Raw genomic sequence first — 16,788 nt, forward strand, 5'->3', positions numbered from 1 at the left:
AAGAAATGGGTTTATCATTCGAAAGTTGGTTTTCTGAAGGCTACTGGCAAGCCAGTTTATCTGAAACCCAAAGCAGTGAAGCAAGCAAGCAAGACATGCACCTTCGTTCCCCACAAGGACCGCGGGGGTGCTCTGGTTCTTTCTCACAGCCAAACAGACAAAACAGCTGACCTCAAGGATCCCTCCTGCTTTTAACTCTCCCACTCCCAATGGCCTCCATACCTTCCGAGCACAGTGGAAAACATTTTCCCAGCCAATCTGAGGTTTTCCAAAACAATAAATTTGATTTTGTTTGTAGCAAGGCTCAGTGTTGGCATTCATTTTATTTTATTTTTTAACAAAGAAGGGAAACTTGTTCGCATACTAAAGCAAAAGTGGCTCTCAGTGGAGAAGGATTTTTACTCCCCTAAGGGACACTGGCACTGCCTAGAGACATTTTTAGTGGTTGCAGCTTGGGGAGTGCAACTGACATCTAGTGCATGGAAGCTAACAATGCTGTTAAACTTCTCACAATACACAGGACATCTCTGCACAGTGAAAATGTCAGCAGTGAGAAGTTGGGAAACTCTGCTGTCATGGTCGGGGGCTCTGCAGTCGACTGGGATTAAAGCCCAGCTCCACTTGAGGCCTGGGTGAGCAGCCTTGGACAAGTGGCTTAACCTTCTTAATGCCCTATCTTTAAAATATACATAACACCCTATCTCAAATAGATTGTTGTGAGCATTAAACAAAAATGTACACGCAATGCTCTTATGACAACCCCTAGCATGTATGAATAATGTTAACTATTGCTGGTCCTAGAAATTCAGCTCAGTTCCAAAGAAATTATAAGACAACCGTATTGAATTCAGAGAAAAAATAACAGGGGTGAGAGGACGTAAATCCTCTTTGATTGGGACCAAAATGATAACAGCAGTAATGAGCACAATCTTTATAGTTTATCAAACTCTTCAACTGTCCCATCTCACATGACCGGGGCAACACCTGTGTTGAATTTTCCCTAGTTCGTAAGAGTGAGGAACTCATAGAGTGGCCCATGGTCTGTGGCAATCCAGGTCTTCTCACTCAAAATTCCCCAGCACTCTACTGCACCCCCCTTGTCTACCAGGTTAAGATCCCTCTTCTTTTCAGTACTCTCAATGGCCTGAAGACCAAAATGTAAGCAGGTGAGGTGACTCAACTTTCATGTCTGGGTAGAAGTCGTTTGTGTTTTTATGGTCTCCTGAGTACAGTTAGGTTTTCCTTCATGGAACATATGAATATTTTGTCTCTCTGAATTGAACTTAAAAAATTAACCTTAAGTGCAAGCCAATTTTCTTTCCTGTAAAATTTCTGATTATGGAGGGGAAAACCCTTCATACTTCACATCTCAAAAATCTCTGATTACACTTTATATATTTGTATGGTAGATGTATGAAGGTAAGCCCATAGCTCCAACTATAAGTGTTTCAGGTCAATTATTTATTAGCTACACTGTTTGACCTGTTTATAACTGTCTCAATGTATTTTTAAAGGTACAATGGGGTATCTCATAAAATGGCTAGTGACCATGCACAGCAACCATTATGTTAAAATTCCTATACATAGCCTTCAAAAAAAACAGTGGCAGGTTAATGGGCCTCACTTTCCTTGGCCAATGCTGGTCTATTTCGTCTGTCATACCTCTGAGAAGATCACCGAGAGCACCCCCTCCCCCAGTGCCTGCAGCTCACCTTACCTGGGAACGCTGGGTGGGGCCCGCGTGGGCCGCGACGGAACTTGCGGAGGGGCTCCCAGGGAGTCGCTGCTGTTGGGGAAAGGGGGCAGCGGCCCTGGACGGAACGGGACTGGGGGAGCCCCTGAGTGAGGGCCCGGGGAAGGAATGGCGGGAGCTGGGCCTCGGCCGGACGTGGGCCTCGGCAGGGGCGCGCTCAGCGTCGGCCGCCTCTGGGCTGTGGGACTTGGAGGAGGAGACCTGAGGAAAAAGACAAGGCATGGTTTACCCGCTCCGCCCCTCAGCCTGGGCTCATCTTTTAAAACGTTTTATACCCTGGGGATTGCTTTTCCAAGTGACGGCTGACTCACTCAGACCTAGGCTACACCCGTGAAGAGTTATGAAAGGGTAAATGGTGAGGAGTACGCGCACCTCCTCCCCTCCCCTTGCATGCTGAGGAGACAACGCGGGAAGCCCGGCTTCCGGAGCGTTCCCCGCACGTTCAGCTTCCGCCCAAGCTCACATCCTCTCCCCACACCTCACTATGTACAGTACAGAACGCAACCGGCTGTTTTTCAGGCTTCCCGCGAACTTGGTTATCGCTTCATTTCAGGACTTAGAGAACTTCCTTACCCTTTTTGACGACCGTTTAGCATTCCCCTGCGAGGGTGCATGCTTCTTGTTTTAGGAGGGGTTGGATGTAATTGGACTCCCTCATTCCTGAACTTGACTCGCTTTTCCCCCTGTTTTTCTTAAGCTTCATATTGGCTTATGAAAGCACTCTCAGGAAATTATATTGGCCACGTGTAGCAAGCCCCAGGTGTCTGGGCCCATCTTCCTACCTGCGAGAGTGCTGTATCCAAGAGTCGTCCACGGGAGGCGGGGCGGGGGTGGACACCGTGGCCGTGTTGATGTCACCGATGATCACCAGGGCTTCTTTGAGGGCCTGGTACATTCGGAGCATCTCATCTCGGCGCTGAGCCTGCTCTGCGGATTCCTCCATCAGAGTATTTTGGTCCTCGGAAGAGTATAACTGTGCTAGGAGCTCGGAATTGATGAAATCTTTAACCTGTCAGGTCACCACCGACAAACAGAAATGGGATTGAATGAGTGACTGAATGACAAAAACACGGCTGTGGCACTCAGCCTGTGGACAAGGTCCACCAGTGTCCATCATGGGGAAAGGGAGGCGCCACATGCTTCTTTACTCTTACATTATATCTATACTCTTACTTATATTTATTCACCATCATCCTTATCCCTAGTACCGGGATATGCTATACTGTCCAATGCTAGTCCCAGTCCCAGTCCCAGTTTCTCTCTGTCTTCTGCCTGTCAACACGGAGGGATGACAAAGAGAAACTGAAGAGAGGCCAAAACCTTCTGTCACCAGGGTCTTCTGGCTGTGCATGCTTCCGCTGTGACTGAGGCCACTTGGCTTATACAAGAAGGAAGATACCATGAAGTAAGCAGCAGCATTTTCAACAGAAAATGGAGATGAAAAAATACCCCTGTGACATAACAAAAGTTTTCTATTCCTTGGCATCCCCAGGTCTTTAACTAATTTTTACCAAAATTAATGGAAAATTATTGATTCCAAGTTCTAATGTTGTCTCAAAAGTGGAATTAGCACCAGTAAGTTAATATTTATTACCTTATAAACCAGGTAAGTTGATTTATAGCAAAGGTGTAAGATATACACTCACTGTTGTCTAGATGTTTATGATAGAAGCTAGTTAGCAGCGATGAACACTGACATGAGGGTCCACAGATACAACACATATGTAAAAACAAACTAAATTGTGAATAATATGTATGAGTCTCTAAGAAAGGTCAAAAGCGAGTATATTTAATTGTTATAAATTCAGACAGAAAGCAGAATAGCTGTCATATGCTCAAAACTTCTGGGTTGGTGTTAAATTTTGTGAGACATGACAATAGTTTCAATAATACATGGCTTCATTATTTTTAAAGGTATCAAAACATGTAAAAAAAATCCTGCCAAATCACAGCTTCATTGTGGTGAAATAAGAAGTATTCCATGCACATACTTTGTAAACCAAGAGTAATTCAAATGTGGAAGTAATTTCACAAACAGGATGTCGTCAGGGAACTGTCTGGTGGGGTAGAAGGTTTACGCTAAGTGTGATAGTTGTGGAAGGTCAATTTGGACAGCAAACATGGGGCAGATGTGAAGGCCTTGAATGCCAAGGAAAAGTGTTTGAACTTTATTCAGTTGGCAATGGGAAGCCATGGAAGGCTTTTAAGAGAGTAAATGAATTGATAAAAGAGAGTTTTTAGGAAAATTAATCTGGTGGTGATTGGAAAAGAATTTGCAAGGGTGGTAGTAGAGATAAATCTGTTAGAAGGCTATTACGGATCACTCATGAGATGATAAGGATTTAATTTAGCAATACTGCAGTGGAATAGAAAACATGGGTACATAAAAATGATATTACAAAGGAAAACTTAACTGGACTTGGTGCTGCTTGCATGTGAAGGGCAAGAAAGAAAGAACCAATCCATGACACCTCAAGCACTGACATGTGGGTGAGTAGGGAACAGAAAAATAAATGTCAAGATAAAAGTCAGATTTAGAGTAAAGGCAGCATATTTGGCTGCCTGTCCTTGAAGATTTATTCATTTCTAAACACACTTGCAGGTACCCAGGAGGCATGGCCATTCTTCCATTCTGGGGTGTGTGTGTATGGACTTGGATCAAGTGTGCAGTTCAAAACTCCCAAACCAGACAATTTTCCTGGCATTGATTATCAGTTGACTTAAGCTCTTTTGAAGCTTTACATCTTAGTGGAGTATCACTTAGAATCTATTAAACACAATTTAAAAGAAGATCCTTCCAAGAATAGATTTAAAGCAGATCTGAATTAAGAATCAACTGTCAAACAAACCACGAAATAAAAAAAGGGCCTATTTCAGAATTCTGATCAAAGATCTGCCTTGATTCTTCCACATCAAAATGTTACACACTGCAACTTGCCAAAAGCTTTAGAAATGTTCTGAAATAACATGAGCATTAACAGCATGAGAGGAAATGGTAACACACAGTGCAGTGGGTTAAGAATATAGCTTTGGAGTCAGCACCCTAGCACTTACTGTTCTTGGGCAAACAACCTCAGGTTCTTCATCTGTTAGGAGGGGTAAAGATAGTGGCTACCTCAAGAGATGTGAAGATTAAGTAAGTGGAAGAATGAATATCAGTTGTCTAAAGCAGGATATCTAGCTGGCTAGTACTTAATAAACAAAGTGATCATTTTTCATGTACAGAGGTTAATTGGAATTAGGTACACAGAGACAGGACAGCAATAGAATGCAATAGTGCAGGAACCAAGTGGCATAGTTAAATACAGAGCGTGGGTTAACATTTTACATTTCATTTCAGCAAATATGAGAAAGACTCCACTCTTTTCCTCTTGCCAGCCTAGCTTTGTAGTGCTGCAACTGGAGTTTGGAACAATGACTTGGGGGAGTTTCCAGTCACTTCAGGGACTTTCTGAGCAGTTTGTGTGTCAGTGGTGCAAGGAGTTAAATCAAGGATCCTGCGTGACATTTAGAAGCCAACTGGATCCTTTTCAGAAGAGAGCATTTAGAAAGTGACTCTCAGAACATAACAAACCAGTTATACTTGGATGTGAGACTTTCACTAATATTTATGGTTTTAATTATAACACCTTATAACCTATACATCTTTGTATGGTTTGAAAAAAATTCTCACACGCAAAACCTCGTTCCAGCTCAGACTCTGCAGGCTAGATAAACAGGCGGTGCTGCACCATGTCCCTCTGCTCAGTGTAAAAGAATGTGAGGTCATTAAAAACGTTCCACATGTTTTCCTCTTTCTGACTTTAACCCTTCTCTAGCAACCTGTGATATGTTTGGATCTGAAACCCTCTTTGTTATGACTAAGGTCATTTTGAAGCCTTGACACGACAGCAGAGAATTCTAGGGCTTTTCACGGTGTAGTTATCATGGAAACCATTTCCTTAAAATCTCTTTGTTTTTAGATGGGACACTCACAGTACAGAACGTAGCGCTCTCTCACATTCGCATAACACACATATAAAAATTTAATAGACAAATTTAATTTTGCTTGTTTGTTCTTGGCGGGGGAGCGGGGGGAGGTCTTGGTTGAAATTTTGTGCTTTGTTGAGATCTCACAATTCTTTCACATCTATTTAAGCGTCCTTTCCTTTTCCAAGGGATTCAGTCCTGCTAAAGAACAAGGAAGTTTTCCTTCTTGAAAAGGCAACATCCTTTGATCCACAAACATAACAGTGGAGAAAAGAAGCTAGACACAAAGGGGCATATACTATATGGTTCCAGATTTGAAACAAGTAAAATTAATCCAAGGTACATGAAATCCCTTGTTGGGAGTGATGGAGAAGCTTTGGGAAGGGGACCATAGAGAAGAGGGGGTCTTTGGGATTCCTGGTCATAATCTTCTTCCGGAACAGCATGCTCTAAATACCAGAATAAAGCTCTGGTATTTAAGGTGTACTTTTCCCTCAAATAATGAACATTTAAAACATTTTACTTCATACTAACATAAAAGTTACAGTGAATGTTGCAACTTAGGCACATGTTCTTAATTTTCCACCAAAGTGCCAATGGCCCAGGGGAGTCAATGTGTACCTCCAGGGTCCCAGGGGCACAGGCTGCAGCACACAATCCAAGTGTGAAATGCTTCCAGGTTTCATACTTGGGTTTTGAAAAAAATTATAACATCTTTTACATTCTATTTCATTTTCTCTGGGTTTGTTTGAACATAAGAAACAATGCTTTAAATGAAGATTGAAAACATTGTTTCTCATATTCAAACCAATCCTAATTAAATCTGTAAGTAAAAGCAGCCTCGAGGGAGGATAATCCATGGATATCCTTTGGGAGAGGGAGCCTTCCAGTTGGAGGGGCTAACAAGAGTATACCTGCCCCTGTTGTATGCATTATCTGATGTGGAAGTGGCCTCAACATCAGGCCTGGAGTGAGAAGACCTGGATTTCCATCTTGACTGCCACCCCAAGCTGAGTAATCCGGGGCAAGTCCCTGAACCTCCTGGCTTGATGCTTCAACTGCTTCATTTGTAAGCTGGAGACAAGAATGATGAGTTCAGTCAGAATTATGGGTCACTGTGGCACCCACATTTTTAGCACAAAGCCAGGCCCACTTTCTTGAGTCTCTGAAGGAGAACTATTGGGGTAAGCTATAGAGAAGAGGCCATCAAAGTGGGACTGCCATGGGGTGTATTGATACTGAGCTTTAAAGTCCTGAACAAAACTCTCCTGCCTTGCCTGTAGCCTGTCCAGAACGACCGCCTGTCATAAACGGGCTGTTTCTTTGTGCTGCTGTTACCTGGTATGTTTAAGTAATGAAACAGCTGCTGCATTTCAATAGACAAAGGCTTACAGTATGTCTGAGGCAAGGCATTTATTGCTGGGCTTTAAACTTCTTAAACAATTCCATATGGAGACTTGAGTGGCAGAACACTTAATGTAAACTTTCAAAGGAAACTGCCCACCGAATTCTGAACTTTATGAAAGTTGGCTGAAACATATTCTTTTCCAGAAGGCTGAGCAGCTATTCCCATTTCAAAGAGGAAAGGCCACAGCACTGCTTTCGATAGAGCGGGAAAAAATAGAGGACCCCATTTTAGGTATTTTATGGGTCTGGAGAAACATGTAGCTTTTCTACCCAAAGCCATTTATAGAAGCAGCAGGGTTAAGTGGTTGGAATTCAGGATTAGGAGTCAAGCTATTAGTTTTCTAGTTGTGATTCTGTTACTAATTCCCTCACTTGAAGATATCTTCAATTTAAATCAGATAAAAAAATTCACCACATGTGCGTGGCACAGTGCTTGGTGGTTATTGTGTTTCCATTTCTTTGTGCTTAACAGGGCACTCCCAGAACGAACCTAAAGTGCTTGGGCATTCTGTGCAGTAAGATGCCATGAGAACATGAGTATATTTAAAAAGCATGTTATACATCTACATATATAGATTTATACATATCCCTAAAATATATGCAATGCAATATATATCCATATAGATCTATATATCATGTAGTAAATATAAGTAAGCTAAGTAAATAAGCTTAAGTCAATATAAATATAAGTAAACAAATATTGATATATCCATGTAGTAAAGAAAAACAGATACAACAATAATGAAAGCAATCATCCTAGTTTCTGGTAGATAAGAAAACTTAAATTTCAAAAAACCGAGAACCACAGATTCAATACCACAGCATTCATGAGACTTCTGCTTTCTCCCCACTCCTATTAGTCTGAGCTTCGAGGTTTGACCTTGGAGATCAGGTCCTAATGGAACTCTCCTTCCTCGTGACTCTTATGTGCGGTCTCTCTCGAGACAACAGAGCTTTACCTCCAAGGAGCACATCCTGCAGCTGGAGGGTTAGCCATTTCATGAAAGCAAGCAAACAGGCCAGCAAGGAGTGAGGGAAGTTACCCCTACTTTTGTGTGTGTGTGTGTGTGTGTGTGTGTTTCTCAAGAAGGTGAAAGTAGGATAGATAGCAATAGGGTCTTTTTTTTTTTTTTTCCTTTTAACGAATTTGTGTCATGCTACTCCTCACAGCTATAGACAGGAAGTGCTATTTCCTGTGCTGATGATTTAATGTAGTGCAGAGCAAAGCTGCGTTTGAACTGATGGCAGCACTAATGACTCTCAGTAAAACAGTGAAAAGATAAATGATCCTTAATCAGGAAAATGTTTAAATAAGCAAGTGCCTGGATATACCACAGCAAAACAACCTGAATTCATTTAAGCAAAGTTAAGAGGGTAATTTTAAAAATACACAGGCTATTTGTTTAGTACTTTATATTTTTTCTAAATGGCTTGCAGCCACATTTATTATATTCTCTGACAGTTCTGTGAGGTACCGTAGTGTTCTCATTGTAGTGACAGAAGTGACTGACCTCAATGCAGAGGCTCGATGACACTCCAGTTCACATAGCCGCTCATTGATTAAGCTTAAGAATACAGTTCTTCATTGCCACATTTTCAATTTATTAGTTATGTACTGCTCAGGCTTTAAAGCTTCCTAACCTTGCTTAAATGTGTATGACGGTAGAATTAATTACAAACCAAATGTTCATATGAGTGCTTGGGTTTCTTACAATGCAGAGAACCTGGGCATATTTAGAAATAAAAACTTTAAATGAATCGTGGGATATAGAAAAAGGCTACTTAATGCTCCTCAAAGGCAGCCATATTAATATTTTGCAATTATATTTTTCACATACACTATCTTCTGGAATGAACTCCTAAGTCAAGTACACTTAATATGATTAGTAGCGTTTTACCTACGGAGGAAATAGATATAAGTTATGTGACTTGCCGTAAGTCGACAGTTTGTAACTCAATCAGGGTTAAAACTTGAGTTTCTCTGGAATTCTGGCTCAGGGCTTTGCCATCTAATCTTGATTTCTTACAAGCAATGCTTATAGCATGCAGGTACTTTAAAAAGCTTATGGAAAATAGATTAAAAGATGATTATTTTGGCACAGAGAAATTTTAAAATCTTTTCATAATATCTATTTTCAATGGAGTTTTTGAAGACACTTCACATGTATGTTTCTCTCTGTGTGTGTGTGTAAAAGCATATGCTCAAGGTCTAAGAGCCAGGTTCATCTGTATTATTGCTGGCTTTGCAATTAATTTATACTGTAACCTGTTGTGCTGTTTTTGCTCTGTTTTCTTGAGACCAAATTCACACCCCTCTAGAACAGATCCAATGTGAAACTCTTCAGTAACAAAGTTAGAAGTTTAAAGTATTCCTTTCTAAGTTTTCTTTCACTGTTCAGTCATGTACCACTTGTAATAAAAAATTATGAACCAGAAAATATCACAAAGAGAATGTGTAGAAATTTCCACATTAGGATGGATTAGAAGTTAAAGGCAACAGTTTATAATCACTTACATTATTGATCATAAGGTGCATTATCGTTTTTGGAATTAGATCTCGGATACATTTGTTGATAATAGACATGTAGGAGTCTACAAGGTTGCGAATGGTCTCCACTTGCCTCTCCAATTGTGGGTCCATAGAAAAATTTTCTGCTTGGCCATTCTCATCATTTTCAGTCTAAAAAAAAGAAAGGAAACAAAATATGGGTTATATCATATTGGCCTGGAAGAAAAAAAAATAGCAGACATTATCAGCTGATCAACTTCTGCTTAGCCTATTTGAGGCTTATACTAATACATCTTTACTGTATCACCCATCCGTTAATTCTGAAAAAAAAAAAAAAAAGATCTAAACCCTGCAGTTATTATTATCCTTTTAGCCTGCCACGTTCTAGGAAGAGTAAGTCTTCCAATTCTGAATGAATGTTGCAATGAATAACCAGATAAACATGCACCTAACAACGTGCCTCTGGAGAACATTCTAATCTTCAGCCAAAGAACTGAATCCAAACACATGATGCAGATGTAAGCCTTTGGGAGGAGCCTTCAGGGATTCTACAGATTAGAAATAACCTTTGTGTATTCTTACACTTCTAGGTCTGCTCTGGACTGGATCAACATTTGGATCAGCCCAGATTCAAAACTAAATCTCCTAGGGTTGGCCTGAAGCCACAGTAAGAGGTATAGAAGATAATTCATTCTTCCATGCACTTGCTGGAATTTGTTATATAAATTCATGACTCTGTCATCACGGGGAAAGGCTGGCTCCATTGTGAAAAACTTACAATTTTAACTTTCAACTTGCTATTCTTTGAATAAAACAGAGCACATCTATAACAAAGAAATTATCTGTGCACCAAGAGAGAAGCATCTGTTTTCTATACTATGGGGCTTGAGTTAATTAATTTTGGCTTATCCACTAGAGGCTGGGCTGGAATGGCATCTTCATCATTAAGGGCTGACCTATTGGCTTGGCATTGAAATCAATTTAGAACAAATGGTCTCTATTTTAAGTCAGGTTGAACCAGCTAAGCCCCAGAACATGATACAAATATTGTTAGTGGTCTGGCTACTTTCTAGCATTTGGGAAGATTTAATTACAAATGTAAAATGGGGAAATAATTTATTGCTTCCAATGTGGACCTAAAGTACTATTCTTTGGAATTGTGCATACTTTGATCTGCCAGGTTTTCAAGCATCCAATCAATTTTAGGCAAAGCACTTTGCTAAATAGCTTAACTGGCTCTGTAAATGACTGGCATTTCCTTTGAATCAACATGCATACATGAAAGGCATATCTACAGGCTGCAAAACGAACAATAAGACAGAAATTCGTTCTAATTATTTACATAGGCTTCTTTCTCTTAGAAATATCTAATATTTTAAAACTATATTAAAGTAATATATGCTCACATTGAAAACCAGGAGTCATTTTCCAGGCCTGAGGGCATTGCCCCCTGCTTCAGGGGAACAGAATAAGGGCATTTACAAGGGCTCCTAGTGCAACAGCCAGGTAGAAGACTGGAAGATTCAAAAATGACAATTGTTCCCTTAACACATTTCTTTTGAAATGGTCTTTGGTTGCTGATAGAAGAAAATCATATGGAGCTCTTAATTTTTATTATTTAGTTTATGAAAGAAGCACAACACAACCTGCGGTAAACAGCTAAAAAGCTAAGACTAAAAAGTGGTGAAAGGACAGAGGAAAGCACCGTCAGGGAAGTGAGAATCTACCATGTTCCTAAGCTTTTTTTTCTGGGGCATGAAAACCACCTTTAATCTGCAATCACATTCCACACAGCACCCAAATTCTCAGTAAGTGGTATCAAGGGTATTGTATTTGGATGTGAAAATCTCAGGTTCAAACCCAGGCTCTATCATACTGGTTGTGTGGCCATGCTTTGGTTGCCTACTGAGACTTTTTTTAAAAGATTTATTTATTTATTTGAAAGAGTTACACAGAGAGAGAGAAGGAGAGGCAGAGAGAGAGAGAGAGAGAGAGAGAGAGAGGTCTTCCATCTGCTGGTTTACTCCCCATTTGGCTGCAATGGCTGGAGCTATGCCGATCCAAAGCCAGGAGCCAGGAGCTTCTTCCAGGTCTCCCACATGGGTGCAGGGGCCCAAGGACTTGGGCCATCGTTCACTGCCTTCCCATGTCATAGCAGAGAGCTGGATAGGAAGTGGAGCAGCTGGGACTTGAACTGGCTTCCACATGGGAGGTTGGCACTGCAGGTGGCAGTTTTACCTGCAACACCACAGCACCAGCCCCAAGACTCTTAATATTTAAAACAGGGAATATACTTCTCTGCTTCTCTGGCAAACTTGTGGCAGTTAAATGACATAATTTTCATGAAATGACTTGGCGGAAGGCCTCCTGGGTGCTCAACAAATATTCATTTCTTTCCTTCCTTCCGTTTATTGTGGAATAAAAGCTGCTTGACTCTCAATACACATTATGAACATTTAAGGTGAAAAACTAGAATCTCAAACATCTTTAATTCAAGTCATAAAGCTATGTGAAACTGCAAATGTATGTATATAAATATGTATGTAGGTATTGCACACTTCCATGTTTTCTACCAGCTATTCTACTTGGCCCATCTGTAAAGACTTCCCATCCTTCAAAGCCCTGCTGCACCATCACCTGTCCCAGAAAAGCTCCTGGGCTCTCAGACCCTCTACTACTCCCGTACACTTTATCTGTACCTTGCATTCACCTCTGTTATTTAATATAAAGCTTAGTTTTATGCTTCTCCCCCTCCTGGACTCTGGGATCTAGTGTTTTTCTCTTTTCTCAGCACCTAGCACAAAATGTAGTATATAGCAGGCAGTGGGTGGAGGAGCTAATACTCCAGATGCATTTACCAATGTCAACGAAGCTACCCTAGTAAATTTTGGGATCTCCAGAAATGTCTACTTGTTAGAGGAACTGGAAAACAAGGAACTCCAAGGTGATGGATTAGGGACTGCTCCTACTTGATAACAATGGCATTGATAAAATGACCATGAAATTATGTACATAATGGCCGGTGTTGTGGGGTACCAGGTAAAGCCTCCGACTGTAATGCTGGCATCCCATATGGGTGCTGGTTTGTGTCATGGCTCTTCCACTTCCAATCCAGCTCTCTGCTAACACACCTGGGAGAAGCAGTGGAGGATGGCCCAAGTATTTGGGCCCCTGCACCTATGTGAGAGACCTGGCTCCTGGCTTTGGCCTGGCCTAGCCCCAGCTGTTATAGCCATCTGGGGAATGAACCAGCAGATGGGAGATCTCTCTGTCTCTCCTTCTCTTTCACTGTAACTCTTTCAAATAAAGTAATAAAATCTTAAAAAAAAGAATAAAGAATGCACATAAATGAGAACAGGTGGTGTATACATGAGTGAAGCAAACATCTATATAAAGCACCACAAACCTCGATAAATAATACAATTCAATTTTTCTATCTGGTCTAAAACATTATTGAATTTTGCTGTTGTATTGCAGCAGGGAGTGACAGCATTTTAGCCTCAATCTACTATCCCTCCTAGGAACACTAATTGAGCACTGACTGTATTCCAGGTAGTGCGTGAGCACTTTATATGGAAAATCTGCAATGTACCTTAGGGAGCAAGTGCAACCGTTATTGTCAACTATAGATGATGCCTTGTTATTCTGAGAGCTGCTCTCTGTTCCATAGATATAAGGAGAACATGACTTAAAACTAATTTCTTTCAGCTCAAGTATTTAAAAAAAAACCAGGAATTTGTGTGAAACAATGAAGTATCCATAACACAGCAAGTCAGATTTATAGATAAAATAATAAATATAAAAATTCTCTAAGAAAAAGACATCATTGGAATACTGCTATTTGTAAGAATTAAGTGATTGAACTAAAAGAGAAGAGCAGAATAAAGATCATATGCGAAACAACCTTCCAGAAACGTGAAATATCAAGAAAATTAAATCTCAGCCACATTTTCATATAGAAACACCAACTTTCCCCATTTCATTCCATTCTTAACATTTAGTCTTGCTTTACATTTCAGTAAATCAAAATATATAAAAGACACTGACTTTCAGATTTTTAAAACGATTTATTTATTTATTTGAAAGGCAGAGTTACAGAGAGGCAGAGGCAGAGGCAGAGAGAGAGAGAGAGACAGAGAGAGACAGAGAGAGAGAGAGTCTTTCATCCTCTGGTTCACTCCCCAGATGTCTGCAATTGCCGGAGCTGGGCTGATCCCACGCGGATGTGCGGGTACAGGGGTTCAAGGACTTGGGCATCTTCTACTGCTTTCCCAGGCCATAGCAGAGAGCTGGATTGGAAGTGGAGCAGCCGGGACTCGAACCAGTGTCCATATGGGATGCTGGCATCGCAGGCGGTGGCTTTACCCACTATGCCACAAAGCCAGCCTTGATTTTTACTCTTTGAATTCAGATGCCATCAATAAGTAAATTGTCAGAGTGAATGGAGAACACTGGTTTAATTCTCAACATTAAAAAAACAGAATTATTCCAAAATAACCCATAAAGCTGTTTGAAATTTTCTTTAACTTATGGAAATATTAGTAGGCATGTGGTCACATGCAAATCCTAACTATTGTGATAATACACTGGGCATATAGGAGAGTCACAGAATTCAGAATGCAAATTCATTTCTTTTGATTTTAGAAAAAAAGAAGCAGTAAAATTGCCTGTTACAAAATATTTCTAAAATGAATGGGAAAATGTATATAGATTGATTAAAAAAAAAAACCTGAGTAATTTCATAGAGCAAACACTATCGTTTCACTAACCCCAGTTCCAACAAAATTTTCTATCAGGCTCTTTTCTGTATGTATAATGTGTATGACTATATATTTTTTTCTTTGTTTAAATTATAGGATTGCAGTAGGATTCTTTGCAGTTGAAGCACTGAAGTGACAGCTGTTCATCATTATCCTCATCAAGGGAATGTAAAATAAAAATAGTAATTTGTCTCTGATCTTTGAGGCAAAAAAGAATGGTCTGCAAACATTTAACCTTTTATGTGCAGTTCACTGATGCTGTTTACAGAACGTGAGTAACATTGTAGAAGCCAACTTTCTTCTGAAAAACACAATGGGCTGGCATTCCTACTACAATTTCCTTCTAAGTAGCTTTTGAGAAACATAATTCAGTTTTAAAAATGTAAAAAATAGCAACACAGAATTGTAAATCTGAAATTGTTTTTATAAAAATTACCATAACTTTGTTTCTTATGAAATTATTTGTACCGTATTTAAGAAGTAGGCCACTTTACAACATTTTAATTTCAAATCTTCCCCTCATAAGGCTTACTGCTTTAATAGGTGACAGAATGAAAGGACCAAATTACAACCGATTCCCACTACACCTTGAAGCATCTACCATATAAGCTCGAGGCTTGACAGGACATCTTTATTTCATGTGCTTTGTTTCCCTTTTTGTCCATTTCTTATTTAATTATGTCATGAGGCTTATTTGGTGAACATTGAAGCCATCTAAATAAGCTGGTGACTTCAACTCCTTAAATGTGGAGTAACAGAAATTGAATATATCCTGGCAGTAATAGGTCCATAAAAATACTACTGAGCAAATGGAGAGTGTTGGACAACAGTCTACAGACCTCACAAGTGAATTTTTCAGATAACCAACACCTGTCCCCCTTGAAAGCATCTATTGTTATTACACAATTCTCCACGGCCTTAAAAAAAGACACAGAAATGTCACTGAACTTTATCTTAGCAGATCAGATCTTCATCATGAAACATGGTTATCATGGTAATGCACCTCTCAATTTTCCAGCTCCACATGATTGAGAATATTTTCAATGAAAACTTTCTCCACTCCCAATCTTTCATTTCTAATTTACTGAGGCCATTAAGGTATGCAGCCAAATGTGTGAAACTATGTGAGGAACATGCCCCAGAAGGCCTGGGAGGGGAAGTGTGGGCTGCAGTCTGGCACCTTGTGACATTTTGTTGGTCAATTCAGCCAATATTTATTAAGTGTCTGGAGAGGACTGTGGGAGGCAGAAAAGAAGTCTGAGAATATAGGCCTTGCTTGAGTGCTTCTTCTGCAGTGGGAGGGCACTGAGAATGAGATGAGTCCATGAGGACAAGGATGGGGCTGACCCATCCTGGGGAGCAGCATGCCTCAGGGCAGTCTTCATGAGTGGGAACACTTGGGGAGGAGTTAGAAGTTAGATGGCATTTCAAAGACAAGATACAGGCAGAGTTGGGGGGAGGAGAGATACAGAGACAGAGAGAATATCTTCCATTATGTGGTTCACTACTCAAAGATCTGCAATGGCCAGGATTGCGCCAAGCAGAAGGTTGAAGCCAAAACTTTACTCCTGTCTCCAATGTGGGAGGCAGGGGCCCAAGTACTTGGGCCATCTTCTGTTGCTTTTCCTAGGTTATCAGCAGGGAGCTGGATAGGTAGTGGAGCAGTTGGGAGACCACCCATTTGGGATGCCAGAGCTACAGTTTAACCTGCTTTGCTACAATGGAGGGGACATGCTCTTTTATTTTATTTTTCTTTTAGTACTTAGCACAGTGCCTTATGTATATAGCAAGGGTTTAATAAATATCGAGTAGTAAATACAGAAAAGAGAGCATAGACCACTTCCTAAGTGGTGGAGTTTTTCTTTCAAATGGAGGTAGAGAGACTGAACTCCGGAGAGCTGGGGGTTGCTTTATGGGAAGTGTGAGTGACCACTCACATTCCTTGAACCCAGTTCTTCACGTAGAGCCTTTTCTTTGCGTGGACAGGGTAAGATCTGCATCCAGTGCTGCATTTCTGATGATATGAAGATCCTGAGGATTCTGACTGGGAAGAGCTACAAATTTGAGGGAAATCTTCACTCCAGGCATACGTGGATTAACAATAAAGTAATCTCCAGAATCGAACTTTGAATGTTTACATTATTGTCATTCTTCTTTACTTCCTCCCTTTCAACTGTTCCTACCTTTTTATCCTCTGTGTATCTTTTACTCTCATTTCTTCTCTAAGTAACATCATAATACATATTACAAAACTAAGAATAATGTGAAATTAAACCACTATTAAAGAAAACTTGGGATATTAAAGATGTTTACTTGATTAAACAAAAAACTCAACAAAAATCCTTATTTGTTTATTTGAGAGGCAGAAAGACAGAGAGAGACAAAGGCAA

General features: G+C 40.3%; 1 protein-coding gene and 1 long non-coding RNA gene across 10 annotated transcripts in view; one reads left to right on the top strand and one right to left on the bottom strand.

The window, feature by feature from the left end:
• Positions 1-16,788, bottom strand: part of DNM3 (dynamin 3) — a 624,166-nt gene that overhangs the window by 27,233 nt on the left and 580,145 nt on the right. For all 9 annotated transcript variants that reach the window (XR_016210404.1, XM_089299537.1, XM_089299535.1 and 6 more), the window contains 3 exons: positions 9,645-9,809; positions 2,536-2,762; positions 1,718-1,954 (listed from right to left, as the gene is read on the bottom strand). Coding sequence is in view for 8 of the 9 variants with exons in the window: in XM_089299537.1 (XP_089155663.1) it covers positions 1,718-1,954; positions 2,536-2,762; positions 9,645-9,809 (629 nt within the window). In the remaining variant the exon portion in view is untranslated. The remainder of the gene's footprint in view (positions 1-1,717; positions 1,955-2,535; positions 2,763-9,644; positions 9,810-16,788) is intronic.
• On the top strand, positions 9,839-16,522 carry LOC149125383 (uncharacterized). The gene is made up of 2 exons (XR_016210406.1): positions 9,839-10,312; positions 14,495-16,522. It is a non-coding gene; the product is annotated as an uncharacterized LOC149125383 (long non-coding RNA).

This window comes from Oryctolagus cuniculus, chromosome 7 (assembly GCF_051225735.1).
Source record: "Oryctolagus cuniculus isolate XC-2025 breed Fujian yellow rabbit chromosome 7, ASM5122573v1, whole genome shotgun sequence".
NCBI lineage: Eukaryota > Metazoa > Chordata > Mammalia > Lagomorpha > Leporidae > Oryctolagus > Oryctolagus cuniculus.